At 42.0% G+C, this 22,864-nt stretch overlaps 1 protein-coding gene across 1 annotated transcript in view; it reads left to right on the top strand.

The window, feature by feature from the left end:
* The window catches only part of LOC147707490 (CD109 antigen-like), a 911,073-nt gene that overhangs the window by 93,335 nt on the left and 794,874 nt on the right, over window positions 1–22,864 (top strand). Inside the window, exon 2 of the mRNA XM_086926507.1 lies at window positions 5,893–6,053. Within this exon, the coding sequence (XP_086782633.1) occupies window positions 5,893–6,053 (161 nt within the window). The remainder of the gene's footprint in view (window positions 1–5,892; window positions 6,054–22,864) is intronic.

The raw sequence follows: 22,864 nt of genomic DNA, 5'->3' as shown, positions 1-22,864 counted from the left end.
CAAATACCACCAGTGTTTTGATTGAGAAGGCAATTTCCCCAGCCATAAAGGCTCCCGTCTGATTCTAAAACAACTTCTGGTTTTGACCCAAAGGTTGCTTTCCATGCATATAGGTTTTCGAGCCACCAGGTTAGTTCCGATTGAGCTTCCTGATTGAAAGTTATTCAATCTCCGTACCACAGGACAGAAAGAGATCCCTCAGGAGGTGGATACCCTCCATCTTGAAGTGCATGTAGACCAAATACTTGTTTAGTTCACTTCAAGTTTATGACAGTTCTCCAGCCCTTGTCCTTTTTTTCCACAAGAAAGAGTGTCCTTTCTGAAGCATGGAGGACATCTCCTCCTCTGCAAATTTTTGGTGATCTTGGGAGAGAGGTAAGTCTCTCGGAAAAGAGATTTGAATAGGTGTATGAGTGAAATTTATCATAAACCCCTTGACGGTATCCAGAACCCAAGGGTCTTGGGTGATCTGTCTCCAATTGTGAATAAAATGTTTGAGTCTGCCACCCACTTTTTGAGGGAAAGAAGGGGAAGATGAGTGGGAAAGAGTACTCACTTGTAGCGATCTTAGAGTTAGAACTTCCGTGGGATCTAAATCCTCTTCTGAGGTGACCTCTCCCTCTTTGGGGGTAGACTTGTGGCATGTTGTATTGCTGGTACCCTCGGCCGTAGCCACGGGATCTTGAGTAGGGCCTTTGGTTTAAACGGCCGGAAGAGAGGTGATAATGGATGACACTCGCTTCTTTTATTACATATTTACCATTTCTTTAGTTAATTAGTTTTTGGCAAAATGGGTGTTAGAATTGATGATAAAAAAATCTCGTTGCCATACACCTCGAGGTCCTATACACTACTTCTATTGCTGTATATATTTGTGTCTCTGGTTGTGTTGTATGTGTTTGTATAGTTATTTAAATAATGGCAGTACAATTAATTAGGTATATTTGATTCCTTAGGAAGTATTTGTTTGAATTGCCCTAAGTCCTGAAGAGGCCTGGAATAAAAGAGAGGCTGAAACGCGTCGACTGCTTGTTTACGGCATCAACATAAGATAATTGATATTAAACATATGAAATTACAGGAAAGGAGCTGGATACAAATGGAGGGAGAAATTATAAGACCTTCATAAGCTCCATTATACTTTTTGTTGGTGACCTAAGTACAGGGAATGTATTGACATAATCTTAGGTTAACATCCCTTACTTGAATTGATTGTGGGCATTTGAACTAGAAGTAAGGTTCTAGATTTATGTTTGAATTTTTTCTATGTTTGTAATTTGTGATTTTGTATAAATATTGTATATATGTGTATATATATTTGTTAATTGTTTGTGTATATATATATATATATATATATATATATATATATATATATATATATATATTTATATATGTGTTTTCAAAAATAAGAGAAAAAAGAGAAAGATAAATATAATATACAAATCAATACTTTTTCTGAGTTATTAATTTGATGGACATGCATGTATAGGAATGAAGTTTATTCAGAATTCAAAATTGATTTAATTCAGAAGATAACATATTGTATCAAGGGAAGATAATTAGTGGTATCTGTCCTACAATTAATATATACATAAAAACTGCACCGTGGGCATCATTGTTCCTACTTTTTGCTTTATTCCCAGATGCCTTTGGGTTATTGGGTTCCCCCTGTTTATATTGATAATTTCATTACACTTGGTTAAGTGTGAGGGTTTATTTGGTTATTAATAATTTGGAAGATCCGCCTTTGGGATCTAAAGATTGGTCTTACTTTGTTCCTGCATAGCTATCCACTTTTTTTGAAAAACCCAAGTGTTGTCTTTTACTATATATGGATACTATTGTGAATACATACAACAGCAAATTGGAGAAATCATATCACTTAATAGAAATGTCAGAACCTATTTCGGTTACTTATAGCGAAGAAGAGATAAGTGCACTACTATCCAAAACCCCATCACTGCTTAGTGGGGATAAGGTAGTAGCCCAGGCTACCAATGTAGATACAATAGAGAAATTAAAACAGCTTAAAAAGAAGAACATCAGAACACAGATGCATGCTCAAGTACTTTCAGAACACCTAAAAAATAATACGAGTCCGGTTGGCCTACAGGTCAAAAAAATTCCGGTGATCTTCATAACCAATAAAACATATTTAAATCGATTTGGGGGAGTCAGTACAAAATGCTCCATCGATTGGATGGCCCTCTCTGTTGAGACAGCGCTACGATTGAATGAAGAAGAACTAAGAGAAATAGAAAAATTGGAACAAGAAATTCTTGGAGATACTACAATTAAAGATTCTAAAAAATTGTTAGAAGCAGCAGAAAAAACGATTGCGGATTTCGCAATCCACAATACCAACTTAAAAATTACTAAAGTTGCTAGAGACATCAAAAACTTTAAATTGGACGAGGTTTATCCCTTTTTGAAAGGCAACTTTTTTGTAAATAACAATCCTAATTCATTAAATTTACAATTTTGGGGAAGATCTAGGAACCAATTCATTACGTTCTCCGATACATCTTCAGATTCAAGTCAGGGATAAAATAGTGGATATTATCCATACCCACAGAGGAAGGTTCAGACCATGGGGTGGGCGGCCAAGATGGAGAGGGTACAATTACCCGGAGGGACTGTTTCCACCACAGGGCCTATACCAACAAACGGAACAATACCAAAATCAAGAGGCAGAACCCTTCCGCACACGAAAGAAGACCTACAGACAGTAAATCAAGGTGAAAACCCTCAAAGACAAATAGAAACTATTCCCATTTATAACTTGTCTAACTACACCCCCACTAAAGATGAACTATCTATTTTGGCTAAAGGACTGACCTTTGTTCCAGCTAGGTTACAAGACCCGATTGATAAAAAAACAGAGGTGCTAGGTTTTTTTGAGAAAAGTAAGACAAGACTAAAGGCTTTCTTTCTAGAGCGGGATAGTATCCAACAGAACAGTACTAGTGGTCTAAAAAATAAATCTAAGTTTAAACCAGTGAGTATTCTTTTGCCACCGGAGGAACAAATTTTTGAAAACCACGTGTTACGAGAACTAGATGAACTACAAAGTAAATGATGTTTATTTATTGCTAATTGTAGTAAAACAGTGATGACAGCGTTAAAAAATCTTTCTGACAATCCAGCGATAACAGTAAAGCCGGCAGACAAAAGAGGGGGAATTGTCCTGTGGGATACTTCAAGATATGATTTAGAAGTCAACAATCAACTGTCCAATTTACAACATTATAGACCATTAGAAAACGATCAAACTCCTAGACTTAAAGTACAGATTTTAACGATCACCCAGGAAGGACTAGATGCTGGATGGTTATGTAAAAATGAACTTGATTCTTTGAATAGTGACAAAAATAAAATCCCCAACATCTATGTACTTCCAAAAGTACATAAGTCTCTTACCAACCCACCAGGAAGACCAATTGTGGCTTCCTGTGGCTCGATCTTAGAGCCACTAGCACAATACGTAGACATCTTTTTGCTTCCTTTAGTCAAGAAAACACCGGCATTTGTCCGTGACACGATGGATTTGATATCAAAGGTGGAGGGCTTAGTATACAACCCAGAGAAACAACTACTCACCACCTTTTGATATCGAATCATTATAGACCAACATACCTCAGGATGAGGCACTAGGAGTAATGGAACATGTCCTAGATTCAAGAGATCGCCCACACCAAGTTCCCACAAGGTTTATTCTAGCCCTTTCCAAATTGTGTCTTAAGAATAATTTCTTTAACTTTAAAAACAATCTATTCCTCAAAATATCTGGAGTGGCAATGGGGTGTAGTTTTTTCACCAGAAATAGCCAACCTGGTTATGTCACAATTTGAACTGAAGTGGATATATAGCGACACCAACCCATTTAAACTTCACGTGGAGTTTTCATGTCGCTATATAGATGATATTTTCATGATTTGGAATGGAGGTAGTTCTCAACTGACCGAATTTCATTTTTTATATTTTTTAAAAAAAATGTATTCCACAAAACAATGTCAAGTCACATAAAGATTAATTAATCAAGATCCCCCCGCCCAGCCCCCACCCCTCACAACCAATAAAACCGGTGATACAGGCGCAGAATAAACAGGGAAAAAGAAAAGAAAAAAAAGGAGAAGGTATGGCTAGGTAGTAGGAGAAGTCATGTGTTATCCCTTTCCCCCCAGCATGTGCTTTTGGACTTCTTCCCACCATCGTAATGAGTGTAACTGGCTGCTCTATGGACCTGGGCTGCACTATAAAATAGTGGATATTATCCATACCCACAGAGGAAGGTTCAGACCATGGGGTGGGCGGCCAAGATGGAGAGGGTACAATTACCCGGAGGGACTGTTTCCACCACAGGGCCTATACCAACAAACGGAACAATACCAAAATCAAGAGGCAGAACCCTTCCGCACACGAAAGAAGACCTACAGACAGTAAATCAAGGTGAAAACCCTCAAAGACAAATAGAAACTATTCCCATTTATAACTTGTCTAACTACACCCCCACTAAAGATGAACTATCTATTTTGGCTAAAGGACTGACCTTTGTTCCAGCTAGGTTACAAGACCCGATTGATAAAAAAACAGAGGTGCTAGGTTTTTTTGAGAAAAGTAAGACAAGACTAAAGGCTTTCTTTCTAGAGCGGGATAGTATCCAACAGAACAGTACTAGTGGTCTAAAAAATAAATCTAAGTTTAAACCAGAGAGTATTCTTTTGCCATCGTAATGAGTGTAACTGGCTGCTCTATGGACCTGGGCTGCACATGCTTTGTCCATACTAGCGGGATACCACCTGGGCAGGAGTCCCTTTAGCAGGGTCTTTCTCTAGTTGTAACTTTTCTGCCACTGTTTCCCTGTCCGTGCGTCCGGTTTGTTTAGATAAATCTGCCCACATGCCAACTAGAAGTTATTCTTTTCAATTATTGTACAAAAGAAACAGGTCCGTCAGTCACGGACAGGCCCGGACTGGCCGTTGCGGGCACCGGGAAATTCCCCGGTGGGCCGCACGGATGGGGGCCGGTTTGGGGCCCCTGGGGGCCGTTTTTGTTACAGGGCCGTTTTTGCAGCATAGCTGCAAAAACGGCCCTGTAACAAAATCGGCCGAAAACCGGCCCTGGCAAAGAGCGCGGCCGGCCCCCCCTCCCCCCGGGTGGAGGGGAGGGGGGCCCGGCCGAGCACTTTGCCAGGGCCGGTTTTGGTTCCCAGTCCGGCCCTGGTCACGGAAATGGGCAACAAGTGGATCGCCAATGAGCATAAGTTGCACAAACAGACACAAATAATAGACTTTCTTATATACAGTACTTAATTGGAAATCAAGTGATGAAACTGAAACATAGGAGTGACCGAGGTGTAGGATTCTGAACCCATGAGAAAGTAAGCAAATAACCTTAAAACAAATACAGCAATATAAACTCTTGCTGTTGAGTAAGCTAAGCAGAAATTTCTCGTTTCAAGAGGCAGACATTTAAATGTGGTTATATAAATTCTGCTAATTGAATTCAGCAAAATAGGCAAAATGTGAAATCACTAGGCAAAGCATCGGCATTTCCCCATACATTAGCTATGAGCATCTAATGCTGCCTTCAATTTGTGTAACTTTTTATGAGTTTTCTGCATATGTACTTCACGCAAGAATACACATGATAGAAACTGAAAGGATAGGAGGTGCACACCTCTGCCATGAAAAGAATGAAAAAGGATGTTGAAAAGATAGAGAAATGCAAACTTGCATGAGCTGACCTGGTTGTTTGTGAATTCTCACAGGCAACAGAGTGAGAGTTAAAATACATTCTATATATGAAATGGGGATTCACTGATAATCTTAGCTGCTCTGCTTATCTACAAGTCTTGACTTACTGATTTGTGTCTAATATTTTACTTTTTAGGCCGACGTACTTTATCACGACGCCTGCAGAAATTCGTCCTGGCCGAAATATAACCCTCGGAATTTCATTGCTTGCGGGTAATCAGTCTGAGATCCGAGTGACTGCGGAAATAACGCACAACAATGACACTGTCCTGCGTGGTGAAGGGCTGTTTATGACCGGTAAGATGGCCGTCTATCATATACCATGCCGTATTCTTGTGCAGACACAGCTGCTATATTGACCAAGTCAACTACTTCTAACTTTTTAACCAACATCAGGTTGAATTCTCGGACTTTTTATGAATCTTTTTTGTAGCACTGAGGGGTTTTGAAGCCACCTGACACAAAATATTGTTAACTAAAAGGAAGGGTATAAAATGTTTACACATTACACTATGCAAATTTGCAGCGAAGCAAACAGACTAAAAGAAAATAAGTCACACTGTTTTATAGGTAAACGTGTTTTTCTCGATCGTGGAGTTTGTGTATAAGGCTTGGTGAGTGGGTGAAAGCAAGAATGGTAGTGGCTGGTAAAGGGATTGACTGCGTAGATGAATGAGTGAGTGTGAATGAGTGCATAGATGGATGCTTGCTGGACGGAGGACGGTGAGAATGCATGAAGGGACCACACATACCAGTATACTTATTTAACAGTTTACAGTGTTCTAAGGTAATTTTATAATCGCATATTATGAGGAAGGGATCGACCCAGCCCTGCGATGTACAGGGTTGATTCCCTTGATCTGGCGCTAACAAGTGAGTACTTCAGACTGCGACATGGGCTTTAAAGTGACGATAAACACCTTTCCGGAATGCCTGACCTGGTGGACAATGTTCTGTTTGAAACCTGGCACATGCATGGTGTGATCTAGGACACGTAATCTTTCATGGCTGTAGCTTTTCAAAACTGTTCTACACTGATGCTGTTCACAGCATAATGGTGATGGGTACAGGGAGGCTGCGATGGAAGCTGGGTAATTGGGGTCCATGCTATTAGGTGGGAGGTGGGCACGCAGTTGGTAGCATGAGACATGTGGAAGAATGGGACGCAGGCAAGTGGACGGGAAAAGTGGAAAAAGTTATCTCAAGGACCAGTCGTACCTGGAGTCTATGTTAATGCCCATCTGATTCCATCATTACCTTGTAGCATCTGTTTTTGCAACAGCAACTCCACATTTCATGCTTTTTATGGACACTCCGTCTGCTATTCACAAGACCATTGCGGAATATGGAGGATTGTGCTCCATAGTTTATTCAATATACCTGCATTACAGTGGAAGCCAAAACTTAAACAAGCATTGGCATAGCCAATAGGTCTCGCCTTTGGGACCTTATAAGTGTTTAGCCATGCAACAGTTTATGTTGTTGCACTAAGGATATTGTGCTGCATAACTAAACGCTTATAAGGTCCCAAAAGTGGGACCTGTTGGCTATGGCAATGCTTGTTTTTCATTGTGTTTGTTTTTAAACGCACTGTATATTGTGGGGTTTTATATTGATGCTACATAAAAACTGTTAGTGCTTTCGGGTTATGTATGATCTAATGAAGTAGTTATAGGAATGTTTAACTGTGATGTATTTTTGGTAGATGCAATATTAAAGCTCTTACCAATTCTATATGGTTGTGGCACTGGGTTTTGGCTGCATTTGGGGTATGATTGGGTATGATTGAATGAGATACGGAGGCGACAGGTGTGAATGATTGAATGGCTGATTTCTTTGACTTTATAAGTCGTGTATGGTGCCTTGTCCTTTTAGGTGTGGGGCTACCATTTACCCCAATTAAAAATTCACTTTCTCACCGGTTCGAAATATAAATGTCAGTCACATAAATATGTTTGCCATTTCGAGCAGTCTATTTAGTCTTTGTTTATAACAGGCCTTCCTTTTAAGATACATTTACTTGGGAATTTTCACCCAGGGCAACAAAAGTTCTAGGACTGCCCCTGTATACCTCAGTAAGAATGCATTCAGGTTACTAGGGTTGCCATCTGGCCCAGTTATTTACCGTCTGTAAAGAAATTGGGAAATGCAGTCAAACTGTTATTTTTGTACCTTTTGAAATCTAAACCTAGAAGAGCAAACCACATGAATACATCGCTCGAGAGCTCAGCTGTCTAAATAATATTTAAATGATTAATAAAACAGATAGGGTTAGTTGCCATGGCACAAAATATTCCTGTGAGTTTAATAAAAAAAAATACAGCTAGCCGCACTTGGTCCTTCCAGTATAGCAAAATGTGTGTTTTTTTTAATACGCTGGCCATCTTACATATTGCATGGATGCAAACGTAAAATGAACAACTGTTCTTGGGAACAGAATCAACCGCTCCAATTCCAGCTGCTCAAGAGATGGAGTCTCGCGCAGAGTGGTGACCGAGGCAGGGGACTTCGACCGGTTGGGGGAAAGGGGGTCAGGGAAGGGGGTAGTGGAGTTGTCCTGAGAAGCGTCACTCCTCTACCGCTCCCGGAGCTTGTTTACCTCACAGTGGTTCTTGTAAAAGGATTTAATATATTAGGTTTAAGTGGAAATCAGTGCATTATCCCTGTTTACACGAGTTAAGCACAAATAAACTAATAAAGAGCTTTGAAATAAAGCTGCTGTTTTAAATAGTTTTCGGGCAGGTATCTTTACTCGTGTGACGTAAACCTGTTTGTTGGAAGATGCATGTCTAGGGATCGGCTCCCTTCCACCCTCTCGGCGGACGCAAAGTGGTGTGCGGTCATGACGACAAAAAGTCAGCAGAGCTTCCTGGCTACACGTGGCCATTAATCAAGCTGGGGTTTGTTCTGTGCTCATAAAAGGGCTCTTCAGAGAAATGTGGATAGCTACATGATAAGGTTAATAGAAAGGAAATGCTGGAATGAGATGGTGACACAAATAGACCAATCAGCGCTTGTTATTATTTTCCGAGTATTTTTTTATTGGGGTGTCCAGGACAGGTTACAAAATGCAGGACACTAGCCAAGTTCACAAACATTTAAGCGACTTGTTATTGTACTGTAGTTGTTGTTTGCGAGCTGCGTCAATACGGGCTCTTGGGCGCAGCAAATGATCAAGCCATGCAGTCCAAACAAACATACGTCAACACGAGAGACCATAAGCTGTAACAAGCATTGGCCGCGCGACCCGGACGGGAGTTGTGTGGCGTGCGCAAAATAAAAAAAATAAAAAAACGCGAGTGGTGACTTGAGTGTTGCTCTTGGCCGCGGCCGACGTGAAAAAGTGCTGTGCACTTCGCGCGTGCCTGTGCGTGTTCTAGGAAGCTGGTGGCCGGCCTGAGTAGCACTTTTCAAAACAGCTACTAAATTTCTCGCAAGGACAGCGCATGCAGGCTGACTCGAGCGAGACCTAAAAATGACTCCCATCCCTCTGAAGCTTCGTCTGTCTGCTCCACCAATGAAATGTGTGAATGTTAGTAAATGACGTAACTATGCACATCGTAAGTGACTCATATCAACCAATTGCTGATGAATGTGGACTGAGCAGTAGGTTAATGACTCTTATAGCAATGATAGCTAAAGGAGGCTAACATGTTGTCCCTTTCTCTATCATATGCCTTGTGTCTGATAAACAAAAATCTTTCTCTAGTGAGACTTAAAAATGAGGACTTGTGCTAACATTGTGTATTTTGTGTGTACATCTGTTTATTCCGAATTCCCCGCAATTCCTCACAGCTGTAAAATATGCCAACGTTTCAATTGCATAACGAGATATTTAGAGAATTCATACTAACACTAAGCAAAGTCATTTGTTTCAAATGTTGGTAAAACAGATCTGAGGTATAAACAAAGGCTTACTGTTTAATTTTATGAATGATGAGCAGTAAGGGACTTCCTCCTGAAACTCCATAGACTATGTCCATACAGATCCCAGGGATTCTGCTTTATTACAAAATAACAGTGATAGCAAAGGTAATAATTACTGTAATAGAATCTAAGTTCGTAAACAAAAAAATATATGACAATATTAGCTTGCCTGTCATAATTACCCCATAAAATGCAACTCTTCAATTTCCCACTTCGTACTGAAGCCATCAATGAACTTGAATTAGAATATACACCACGACTTCCCACAGGACATAAGTGAAGGGGATCCCTACCACCATTTTTTCCCCGTGAGTTTGTCTCCTTAAGCTTTATTTAATTTCCTTCGATGACTTACAAAATAGTAGTTTATTTTTGTGTTTAAGGATCCCACGGTCCTGTTTTAATTTTCTCTTTGGAGGCTTTAAAGATAGCTGCTATAGGGTCAAATGTCTGTAGCCACGTTGCTCCTCCTTTTCTCAAACTAACTGAGCCATTGTGTTTTCCTGTGCAGGAGACCTGGATCATAAGTCCCATGAGAGGTGTTCAAATTGATTCTGCACTTATCAACAGATGGCTAGATTATATTTGGCTGTTGGGACCCTGTATATTTGTAACGTCTTAGGGTGCGCCATATGTTAAGTGATAATCAGAAATACACTCTCCTATTCCTTTGCCGGTATGACCCCATCACTCCTCCACTGAAGTCATTATAAAGCCAAGCGCATGGTTATGCTTCACATAACAGGCCACTTTGTTTTAACTTTCCCTGGGTGAGGACAGTTCCAGCAGGTCTTCCTGTTGTCTGAGAAGAGCAATACTTATAACAATGACAGTGTATTTCTCTGTACCTAAATATTTAGTGTGGTCGTCGTACAAAATCCTCCAATCGACTTATGGACCTTTGATTGTAGACTGAAAGCATATGAAAGGATCTAACATTGGCAAAGCATTTTACTTACTGTAAAACCAATGCGGCTCCACAAAAACAACAGAGAGGATGGAATCCAAACCATGAAGGTTTTATTAGCAGGAAAATCCATATAAATATATAGTCTGAATTTGTATATTATGAAGAAGATGCATAATATAACTACATACAGAGCACAACATATAAAGTAGATTGGTTCTATAAAGGAATTTCCCTATTATAATCAAAGCATTGATTTCGGGCAAGAGGAAGCTCGAACAGGAAGGTGTCGGCATCAGAAAAAATAAATTAAGATTCTGTGGATAGAAACAGGTGTGGAAGCAGTTTTATTTTTGTTTGGGGTCCATCTTGTCTTTCTCTCATCCTATGATACTCAAGTGATGATGAGTCTGCAAAATGTGAGCAGAGGCCGGATGAACTCAGGTAAACTAACTGTAGGAAGGTAGGATCCTTCTGCATGGGTACCCCCACTTTTTGCCTGGTACTAAGCTGTGTTTTGACTAGTCTGACTGGGATCCTGCCAATAAGAACCCCAGTCTATCTGCATTCTCCCTAAACTTTTATGCTATGTACTTGGGTACACTCCATATTGGATACTGGGGTACCCCGGTCAGTCCCTAGTATATGGTACTCAGGTCCCCAGGGCATAGGTACCCCAGAGGTCTCCCATGGGCTGAACCAAGTATTATGCCACCCATGAGGGACCATGCAAAATGGACATACAAGCCAGCCATTGCAGCTTGTGTAAGTGTGTGAATGCACCACTTACTAAAGATATAGGTTTACTATATCTAAGGGTCACTGCACTTCAAACCTATAAGTCCTGAAAGAAGGGTGCCTGGTTCTAAGTGAGAGGGTGCCCCTGCATGAGCAGTTCACCACTACAGCCTTCCGAGTCCATTCTCTCGGAGTGTCAGTTATGCAGCAATATACTAATATAGAGGGGCATTATGTGACTACGCGAAGACCACCTCAAAAACAGCTGGAACTAACCCTATTGTGTTTGGTGTCAAACATGTTGGAATTATACCCCACACCGTTACCGGTCTGGGAGGTATGGTTACATCCACCAGGAGAGCCCTCCATGGGGCTCTCAGTGTTCCCGGTACCAGCCTTCTAACCCCGGACAGCACAAAATGGTTGCTGCCGACCAGAGACATATTTCTGCCCTCCTGCTGCTGAGCCAAGCTCAAGCAGGGGAAGGCAGAACAATAGGCATCCTGTCACAGGGAGGTGTGACCGCTTCCCAGACAGGATTTAGTGTATTAGGACTGGGTGGGCGTGCTTGCCAGCACCTGAAACTCTGCATGAGGGGCACATTTGGTGCCCCTGTGCATAGTCCAGTTCAAAATAGTTCTCGGAGACTTTGGCTCCCACTATGGTGCAAAACTGGACAACGGACATGGCAGTAACCTTTCCCCTGTCTAGACCTTCCCCTGGGAGGGTCCCCTGAATCTTTCCAACCATCTTCCATGGGTACTTAAGAGCTTACCTGGCATGTAGGATCTTAGATTTGTTGTGGACAAGATTCAGAACTGAAACCTCTGCACTTCGACCATCTGGGCACTCTGGACTTCGTTTGGGTCTGACTTTGTCTCCCTCTCAGTCTGCTGTATCACTCTGGACTTCGTTTGGGTCTGACTTTGTCTCACTCTCAGTCTGCTGTATCATTTGTGCCTGTGCACCATACAGGATCTGTGCAGGACCTGTGGAGCATCCAAGACACCTGAAGATAAACTCTCTTGAAGTGAAGGAGTCACTTCCCTGCATTTACAGGCACCGCAACACTGCTGACCGGTCTACTGATCCCGAGCTCCTACGGACTCCGAAGAGTTTAGCAACACAGGAGGTGGGTTTCTATGTCCCTCGCGGCCTGAGCTGACCTCTCACTCACTTTGAGGCCAGAATCCCTTGTGGCGGCTGCAACACCCAAACCCCTGTGCACCACGTACATTTGCATTGGGCTTCAAGTAGCCCCAACCTCTGGCAACTTATCCTGCAACGATCTTCAACTACATTGCACCTGTTGTTTTGTGAAGTTGCTCAAGGTCCTCCCGTGACACCTGTGCCTACGGCCTGTGGGTCCAATTTAGGGTCATCTTTGTTTTCCTTGGGCTCCCCTGATTGCCTGGGGTCTGCTCTGACTCCCTAGCTTGTGGTGAGTTTCCTGGACCTTACTGGTCCGAACCATACACTTTCTTGTCTTCCTGTGTGGGTTGCATTTGCCAAGGCTTGTTGGTGCTCCAGCCGGCCACCGACCCCTCAGCTCTCAGCATCCTTCGTAAGAAAGCTTGTATCGAGCTCCTGGTCATCCTCAGCATCACCTGGTCCCCACAGCTGCAGAGTCAAGGTCACCGTCCACTATCCTGAAGCACCCGACATCGGAGGACATTCGGCTTCCAAGTCTCCTGGTTGCTCCCGAGTGATATAGATACTGTCACCTCTGCTTTCAGGTACTCTTCATTGAGGATTCCGGCGGACACTTTCTCCTCTTCCAGCAGTGGCACTGTCCTGAAGTCCTCCACTGGGTTCGACTGTGGTTCCAAACACCACTTCACATCTATGAACCCGGCTTACCTGGGATAGGTTCCTTGGGTACTTCGGTATCCACTTGTGGGGTGGCTCTCTAACCTGTTGTCTTCCACAAGGTTTCTTCAGGGTCCACCGAGAAGGGTCCCTAATCTATTAAATTCCAACTGCGACTTGCACAGACGTGTACAGAGCATGTGGTTGTGTTCAAACACTGCATATGCACTCCATGGGGTCCCTATCTATTCACCTTGGGTGGTTCCTTGGCGTCCCAGCAATTCTACGTTTTCTCGACACTGTCCTGATTCGAGTCGTGGTTCTTATACCACTTTCTTAGTATATGGTTTGCCCCTCCTGGGGCTCACTGTGTATTTGAGCTATTTACTGTCACTTCTATGCTAAAGTATTGCATGCTTTGTGTCTATCCCCATGTGGGAGATACTGTAATGTACTAGATAGTGTTCTATATTAAATACATATTTTTATAACTACTGTGTGGTTCTCCTTTCATTTGATCTATACTATAAGATTGCATTCTGGTAAAACAAGCTGCTTTGCACTTATTCAAGACTAAGCCTGAAGGCTGCTCTCCACAACTACCACTTGGATAGATTTCTAAAGTAATCTGAGACCTCTTAAATCACCATAAGGGTTGTCTGGACTGGTGCAAAGTGCCCACTTACATTAGTGGACATTATATACCAGGCCAGCCTCTCACACTAAGGTACCCTACTGAACAGCTTGTAAAGCAAGGCTTGCTCAAGGACACCTCTTGTGATAAGAAGTTCTGTGCTCACCCAGCAACAGCCACCCATATTGATGGCCACGTACAGCTAGAGCCAAATGCCTGCATTTGATTGGACCGGTATTGTGCAAAATATGTCTGGTGACGAACTGGATGTCTCAACTGTCAGCATGTGGCTTTCACGTTTGATGCCATCTAGTATCATGCTTGTATCACAAGATATTATTGGCAGTATGCTTAATGCTTATGCGATTCCTGTATCTTTTGGTCATCAACACTGTCTGTGTTTCTTTAATTCAGTTTCCACACCAACAGTCAAGCATAAACTCAACATCCGTGGCAGGGTAAATCAGCAGACATGCAAATGGTCTTCTCTTTGCAAGGTGAGGACAGGATCTGCTGCACTATTGTAAGGCACACACAATTAATACAAATAGGAGGTTGTGGGAACATCCTCCCATCGACTCCCTCTGTATGGTTCAATCATGACTATCTCTGGGAGGAGGCAGACTCGCCAGGTTCCCTGGGTCTGAAAAAGAAGGGTGCAGCTGTAAGTAAGCAACAGTCGGTCTGACTAGTACAGGAAGAAGGCTATAAGCCATCACCACACACTTCATGCCCACGGCCAAATTCCAATTAGGAAAACTTAGCAGTTCACTGCCATAAATAATGCCTTATTATAATTAACAAGTGTTTCTTGAGACAGTACCTGCAGAACGGAGAAAAGATAAAACTTGCAATTAATTTATTTAAGAAATAATTAGAGTGGTTAGGTCCTAAGCACAAAGCATGTCAACTTTAGGAAAAGTAAAATAGATGCTAATAAATGATTGTTATCCTATAATAAAGAATACATGGTGCATAAGTGCACAAAGCACTAACATATGCTGACTTAAAACCCCCTCTGATGACTAAAATAGCTATCACACAAAAGAATCAACATTTCTGCGACCGGCTTCAAAAGCATGCTGTCTTTTACTGCTACCATCTAAACTCTACCAACTTCTTCATCTCATCATAGATTTAACATTTTCACTCTCAAATTCAACCTATTTTTTCTTTCTCCCAGTTTCCCTTCCCTCCTCTACTGATTTGTTTTTGGTCTGCAGATATCTAAATCTCTTTCACATTCCAAATATGAAAATGAAACAAACACTAATGATCAAAATAGACTTTAACATGGCACCTAGTGCACTACCAAAATTGCTAAGCCAACTGCCTACTCCAGAAAACCCTTTCCCAATTGCAGCCAAAGCTCCTGTAGATTCTAATTCCATCAGCTCCGGTGAATCTCCAGTAATGTTCTTCACATATTATCTGATCTCCTTAGTCTTTTCAGGGATGTAAGTGCAGAATTGGTGAGCTTTGAACATCTGACAACTTTATTTTGCAATCTAAATATCTAAGGCAAGTTGGTTCTGAATAACCATAGATTTAATAGCTATCATCTCAGTATCAATAGTCACCAAAGCTCCAGCTGTGCTTGTTGCAAGTTTATCTACTAGTGTTGATAGTTTTCTAAACGTTATATCATTTAAAATGAGAAGCATTGAGCAGATCATAACACCAAAAAGATCTCCTGCTATTTATACAGCACTACTACTACTACTACATTAAGCCTAACAAGAAATCCAACAGCTTGACTATCCAAATCATCTACATGATATAGCTTAGCTAACACTACATACTATCTTTCCACTCAATTAGCGGGGAGTTTAAAATAGCATTTGGTCCACACTCCTAATGATCTCCTGGAATATTAGGACGGTTTCCTGCAAATATATGATCTGTGCAACTTAGCAGGTAAAACGGGGGATGACAATCACTCCATACCTTTCTTGGGAGGTTTGGAATATTTTCTTCTCTCTTCATAAAGCATAATGTCACATTTGGTTTCCAATCTCAACTCAGCTTGGGCTGTGTTCCCAAATCTATATGCCTCTCCTCTTCCTTTCCCCATTTATCTTTCCGAATATGGGTTTCCACCTCAGTTCTCTCTTCAATAACTGCTCTCCTGTTGTTCAAATCGCCAATTAATGTCTTCTCAATCAGATCCATCAAACATGTTGGGTTCTGTTTATGGGCAGTGTCAATTTTCTCTCTAGATCTAAAGAAATGCCACACAATGTCCATCTCGTTTGCATTAACATGTAGGTTCAATGTTTATACATGGGCATGTCTGATGCAATACAAATACGTAAATCCTTCCTGTATGGTATTTATTTGCCCGTCTGAGTGTTGTTTATTATTTACAAGTTTTGGTAAACTGCTTTTTGTAATATTTCTGTAGACACTGGAAGTTATGTACAACTTTGCTGGGGCAGCTGTGCGCTATAGAAATTTTAATAACATAACATAACATAACATAACATAACATAACAAAATTCTGATTATTCTGTTTAAATCTGCCTGTGATACCCACAAATAAAAAGGTATTAAAAAAAAAAGGGCATGTCTGATGGGGCCAAATCATAGTTTGAGAAGTAATACTCCAAATGGTCTTGATGATACAATAAACTGATAATTATGGTATGGGAAGTGCCACAAGTGAGGGCAAGGTGAAGGTAGTGCATGCCCTAATCTACAGATGTGGGTAAATGTGTGCCAACATAAATCTTTAGCCTGCATTACATTCAAATATTCATGCAGCTTTATAAAATAAAAGTTTAATGAGAAATCTCCCTCCGAAGCACCCTTATGCAAGTGCTTAAAATCAAAGTTATCCTGTTTTGCCAGCTGGGATGTAGTAGTAATGGTAGCAGGGTTATCTTAACAGGACTATCATCTACGGGGGATCTTAAAGCAATCAGTAAAGCACCCGGTGCGTGATAATGACAATCAGTTCTACAGCTACAACCACTCTACTCTGATTCTTTGAAAGGCTAACCATTGCTTCTCTAGAGTCAGACCTCAAATTGGGAACAGCTTGAAGTGAGATCAATTATGCACAGCATCCTTTGTGCCCTACTCCATCTTCTTCTAGAAGAACAACACAACTTTTCTTTTGAAGCCTTGGCCTTAGGGAATCTTCAGTTATTCAACAAAGTTCAGTTCTTAGACACAGTTCGTTATGTTATGATGATTGTGATCAACTAAGGGATTTAAATGTCTCCCTGTTATAGCCTTAATCAAGGAGGTTTTGCACACTTTTCTTTGATCCCCCTCCCTCTGCAACTTCAGGGTAATCAAGAGTTTGCCTGTGGTGGGAGAGGTGTGGCACAGTGGCCAGGGTGGCGGACTATGGAGCGCGGGGCTCGCGATTCGATCCCCAGTGTCGGAAGCAGATTAGCTCAGCATTGTGTGACTCTGGGCAATAGCTCACTTAATCTCCCCGAAGGCCCCCAGCTCCTTGAGACCCCTATGGCTGATTAGTTTGTGCTTTACAAATACCAGCAAATCTTTCCCATTCATCAGGGGAACCAGTCCAATAGCTGTTCCATGCTTGGCAGTTTGGAATCAAAATCTTCATTATGAGTCTGGAACGCAACACTCTCCGGTGTACAGTAAATTGTACAATTTAACTTGGACAATAGGTCTTTGCCTAACAGCCTGATTGGACTGAAATCGCATACCATGAATTGGTGGTCTGCCCCAAAGGAACCTGTTTTAACTGGAATGTTTACTGACTCACCTACAACACCTGCTACATCTACAATCATTTTCCAGAGAGGGGTAAGTTTGGGACTTCCTTTCTTAGTTATAACAATGGAACAAGTAGCGCCAGTGTTGATCACCTCACCTTCTACAGATGGGTCACTTTGGTCTACATCCAAGACTGCACCAAGTAGACAATCTTCCTCCCCCTCAGGCACAGTCATTGTGTTTGGTCAGACCCATTGTCTTAGGAGGTATTGAAGACCGAGAAATGTTGGAAAGTGCTTGATTCACAAAGGGATTCTTATTAGTTCTAGGAACCTGGTCCACATAGAACCTTGGGTTACCCACATTCTGGAGGGCCATCGAGGTTTTGGGAACTTGCATCATCAGGACTTGTGACCTGTTGGGATTATGAGGCCTCTGCATTGGTACACTTTGCATCTGTGTAGGATTAACATTTTTCATCTGACCATCACCAGTCATTTGACTTGTGTTGAGAATACATTCCTTCTTTCAGTGGTGCTAAATTATTGCAAAAATTACAGGGATTTAACAGCTTCATCGTTGCCAAATCTTTTCCAGTGCCTAAATCACTTGGAACACCCAAACCTCTATCCTGTGGAAAATCATTTCTACGCTGCATCATTTCTCCTTTGCCTTGAAACCCAACTCCCTGACTTCCACTACCAGCACCATTTCCCACAAAGGAGCCATTTTGAAATTATTTCTGTGCAAGCTTAGTATGAGCAAGTGTGAACTTTTCATGAAGCCTTTTCTGTTTCATCTCCTGCTCTTTGTTGCTGAGCTTAGCATATCGAAGTATCCACATGCTTACTTTGCCAACATATCACATTCTGCTGAATATGCAAGCTAATCTTCATATGCAACTCAAGAACAAACTGTGACACAAAATTGCTCACATCATAGTTTCACGAAAGTTGGCATCGCTATGCTCTCAAAACACCTACTATAAACACTAATAATAAGCATGCACCTGAGCATACCCTTCCCACTTAGGGCAACAAAAGCAAAAAGAATGAATTATGGATGGAAAGCTGAATAAATCAAACATTCATGTCCAGTCACAGATCTGGGTTTAATCCATCGTTTTTTTGCTCACCACACCTTCCCAGTTTGGACCCAGCCATATGCAAATCAGTCTTGACCCTGCTCCACATAGGATCAGTCCATACGGAACTGCCAAGCCAGGTCCTCCCTGTAGCGGAGACAAGCATCCTGGGACCGTTTCAGTTACAGGCCCAGGGCACATGTAGTGCCCTTTAGTAGGGGCTTATAAGTAAATTAAACATGCCAATTGTGGAGGAATCAATATTACCATTTCTAGGGGAGAGAGCACAAGCACATCACCACTGATTAGCAGTGGCAAAGTGTGCAGAGTCCTAAAGCCATAAAATACAAGGCAGAAAAATTTAGGGAGGCAGACTGGCAGGCAAAAAGGTGGGGGAAGACCACCCCAAGACTCTCCGGTCTAACAAAACCCAACTACAACTGTCCTTTTTTCCTTACTTTAAAACCTTTCCTCAACATTAACATATGCTATGCCTTGCACTGTGCTGGCCTAGATGGGGTTTGATGCCCTATAACATTTGTTAGGAGGTATTGAAGACCGAGAAATGTTGGAAAGTGCTTGATTCACTAAGGGATTCTTATTAGTTCTAGGAACCTGGTCCACATAGAACCTTGGGTTACCCACATTCTGGAGGGCCATCGAGGTTTTGGGAACTTGCATCATCAGGACTTGTGACCTGTTGGGATTATGAGGCCTCTGCATTGGTACACTTTGCATCTGTATAGGATTAACATTTTTCATCTGACCATCACCAGTCATTTGACTTGTGTTGAGAATACATTCCTTCTTTCAGTGGTACTAATTTATTGCAAAAATTACAGGGATGTAACCGCTTCATCATTGCCAAATCTATTCCAGTGCCTGAGTCACTTGGAACACCCCAACCTCTATCCTATGGAAAATCATTTCTACGCTGCATCATCTCTCCATTGCCTTGAAACCCAACTCCCTGACTTCCACTACCAGCACCATTTCCCACAAAGGAGCCATTTTGAAATTATTTCTGTGCAAGCTTAGTATGAGCAAGTGTGAACTTTTCATTAAGCCTTTTCTGTTTCATCTCCTGCTCTTTTCTGCTGAGCTTAGCATATCGAAGTATCCAAATGCTTACTTTGCCAACATATCACATTCTGCTGAATATGCAAGCTAATCTTCATATGCAACTCAAGAACATACTGTGACACATAATTGCTCACATCATAGTTTCACGAAAGTTGGCACCACTATGCTGTCAAAACACCTACTACAAACACTCATAATAAGCATGCACCTGGGCATACCCTTCCCACTTAGGGCAACAAAAGCAAAAAGAATGAATGATGGATGGAAAGCTGAACAAATCAAACATTCATGTCCAGTCACAGATCTGGGTTTAATCCATCGATTTTTTGCTCACCACACCTTCCCAGTTTGGACCCAGCCATATGCAAATCAGTCTTGACCCTGCTCCACATAGGATCAGTCCATACGGAACTGCCAAGCCAGGTCCTCCCTGTACTGGAGACAAGCATCCTGGGACCGTTTCAGTTACAGGCCCAGGGCACATGTAGTGCCCTTTAGTAGGGGCTTATAAGAACATTAAACATGTCAATTGTGGAGGAATCAATATTACCATTTGTAGGGGAGAGAGCACAAGCATATCAGCATCGATTAGCAGTGGCAAAGTGTGCAGAGTCCTAAAGCCATAAAATACAAGGCAGAAAAATTGAGGGAGGCAGACAGGCAGACAAAAAGGTGGGGGAAGACCAGCCTAAGACTGTCCGGCCTAATAAAACCCAACTACAACTGTCCTTTTTTCCTTACTCTAAAACCTTTCCTCAACATTAGCATATGCTAAGCCTTGTACTGTGCTGGGCTAGACGGGGGTTTGATGCCCTATAACATTTGTTTCAAGATTTTGATTATGTTTAGTTTAAAAGTACCATATCAAGAAAACAGGAAGGGTCCTTCTTTCTTAGTAATGTTCTTCTATTGGTTAAGGCAAATGCAGGTGTGAAGAGCAACATTAATGACTATGTATTGATCTAGAGTTCGTTCCGGAGGAGCTTCCTCGCCCCTTCAGGCAGGAACTGCCACATTGCCACTCACAATATCTCTCAATACTCTAAAACATTTCATTTTTTTATTCATTCTTTGTGAGAAACTGGGTTATTTCTTGAGTGAAACCCTATTCAAGCAACAGCCGCAATCACTGTGAAGGTGTACAACAAGAAAGTCCTTAATTTTACCTTTTCTTAACCCTATTGTAGCTTCATACAAAAGCAGGTAGGGTTAACCTGGTGGTGATGTGTAAAGTATTTATGCATCACACAAACAGAATTAAAGTGAAAACACAATACAAGAAAAATCCTACACTCATTTAGAAAAATAGAGTAACATTTAATACATTATTTGACATCAAAATGACAAAAATAGAATCAGCACCGTAAATATGGAATTTCAAAGCTTTCATCTAAGTATTACACCTAAAATCACCAAGTGTAATTTGCGGCTACCTAGTTGGGCCCTCGTCGGGAGAACATTGCAGCTTGCACCATCCCATTGCCCCTACCAGCCAATGTCAGTGCCAACACAACTATTAAGCATCACACCCCTTCAAGTGTGATAACTCAGACTATTTCAGGCCCCCAAAGCAATTGGAATGGCTTGCAAGGCAGGTTTTAGCCATTTTCAAGTTATTCTATATTAATAAACAACTGTTGTATTTCTCTCTGTTAGACAAACCGCGCCACCATGTAGGGGACTGTCATAAGTGCTAGTGCTGACAATTAGGTTCTGGTGCCAAGCACCGGAAAGTACCAGCTTAAATTAAGCACTGCATGCAAGACTGGGTGAAAGTCATAATTTCGGGTTGACTACGATTGAGTGCGGGCCGGGTAGAGGGACCAGGTTGGTCACACTAAAAAAGTTGTTTCTAAAGTCTGGGGCGAGGAGTCCAGTTCCCGAGGGAGAGGACGGTGAGGAGCATGGACTGAGTCGCAGAAGGTTGTCGCTGTAGCATGAAGAGCAGGACGGATAATGCAGAAACGTGGATGGTCGTTGCTGCAGTGAGAAGATCCGTCAGCCATCACAGTTGGTTGTTGCTGGAGCTTCACATTGGCGCTCTCAACAGGCTGTCAATGCTGTAGTGCTAAGTGCAGATCTTGTGTTGCTGGTGGTCACTGTATTGCAAAGAGTCAGGATAACCACAGCTTCACATTGGTCGTCGGTGCAGGCGGCAATATCTTGGCACGAACAGGCCCGTTTATGGTTGTGAAGAGCCCAAAACCTCAGCATTTCTTCTTTTCTTCCAAGAGATGTTCAAATTATGCCACACCAAGGATCCACGACCTGAGGGGCACCTCCTGAGGATCAGAATTTCAGTTCAGCAGAGGCCAGCAGGGCTCAGGCAGGTCTGGTTGCAGGTCCCGGCAGATCTGCTGGGCAGTTCCAGGGAGTGCTCTGGAGCTTGTTGTGTCCATTTACTTCAGAACCGTAGGTCAGGCAGCTGGCCCTTGGTGTCAATTTAGCCTTGGAAGAAGGGTGCAGGTCCAGTCTTCCTTCACAGCAAGAACGACCAGCCCCAAGCAACAGGGCAGTTGGGCATCCTTCTTCTGTAGTGTCTACACGTCCAGGAGTGTACTGAAGAGTGGATCTGAGGGTACCCATTTTATACCTGGTACCCACTTTGAAGTGGGATAAGCTTCTAGATTTCCCCCCTACAGTTGTGTCTGGGATTTCCTGCCTCCCTTCCCTGGTTCTAGTCTGTCTGGTAGCACAATAGGCTAGTGTTAAGTTATTTGTGTGTGAGCTGAGCCAGTGCCTTTGAAGTTCAGGATTGGAGATGATAGCTCCGCCTCACCATCTTGCTCAAGATGGCCCATTCTGCCAACACCCAGACCCTCTATTGTGATACTGTTTAGAAGGAATAAACAAAGGCCAACTACGCTTAGTCATATGACCTAGGAAACAGGCTGCAGATGTCAAATGACTGGGACAAGAACATGTAAACTTTCTAAAAGTGGCATTTTCAGAATTGTGACTTAAAATCCAACTACACCTTTAAAGAGGGATTTAATTTACCATTCCTCAAACACCAAATATTGCTTTCCCACCTGCTCCCAATCAAAAAATATCCATTATTAAATGAGTGTCAGAGGACACTCTAGTCTTAGTAGCTATGTACTATATCAAATCTGATCATTCAGTCATAAGATATCACAATGTTATCCTTTGGCAAAGGTAGGCTTTGCAATAGTGAAAAATGAATTTGGAAGTTTTTCACTACCAGGGCATGTAAACCTTAAAAGTAC

Source organism: Lissotriton vulgaris, chromosome 6 (genome assembly GCF_964263255.1).
Source record: "Lissotriton vulgaris chromosome 6, aLisVul1.2, whole genome shotgun sequence".
In the NCBI taxonomy this organism is placed as follows: Eukaryota; Metazoa; Chordata; class Amphibia; order Caudata; family Salamandridae; genus Lissotriton; species Lissotriton vulgaris.
Note: the sequence above shows the minus strand (reverse complement) of the source record. Positions and strands in the feature narration are given on the sequence as shown.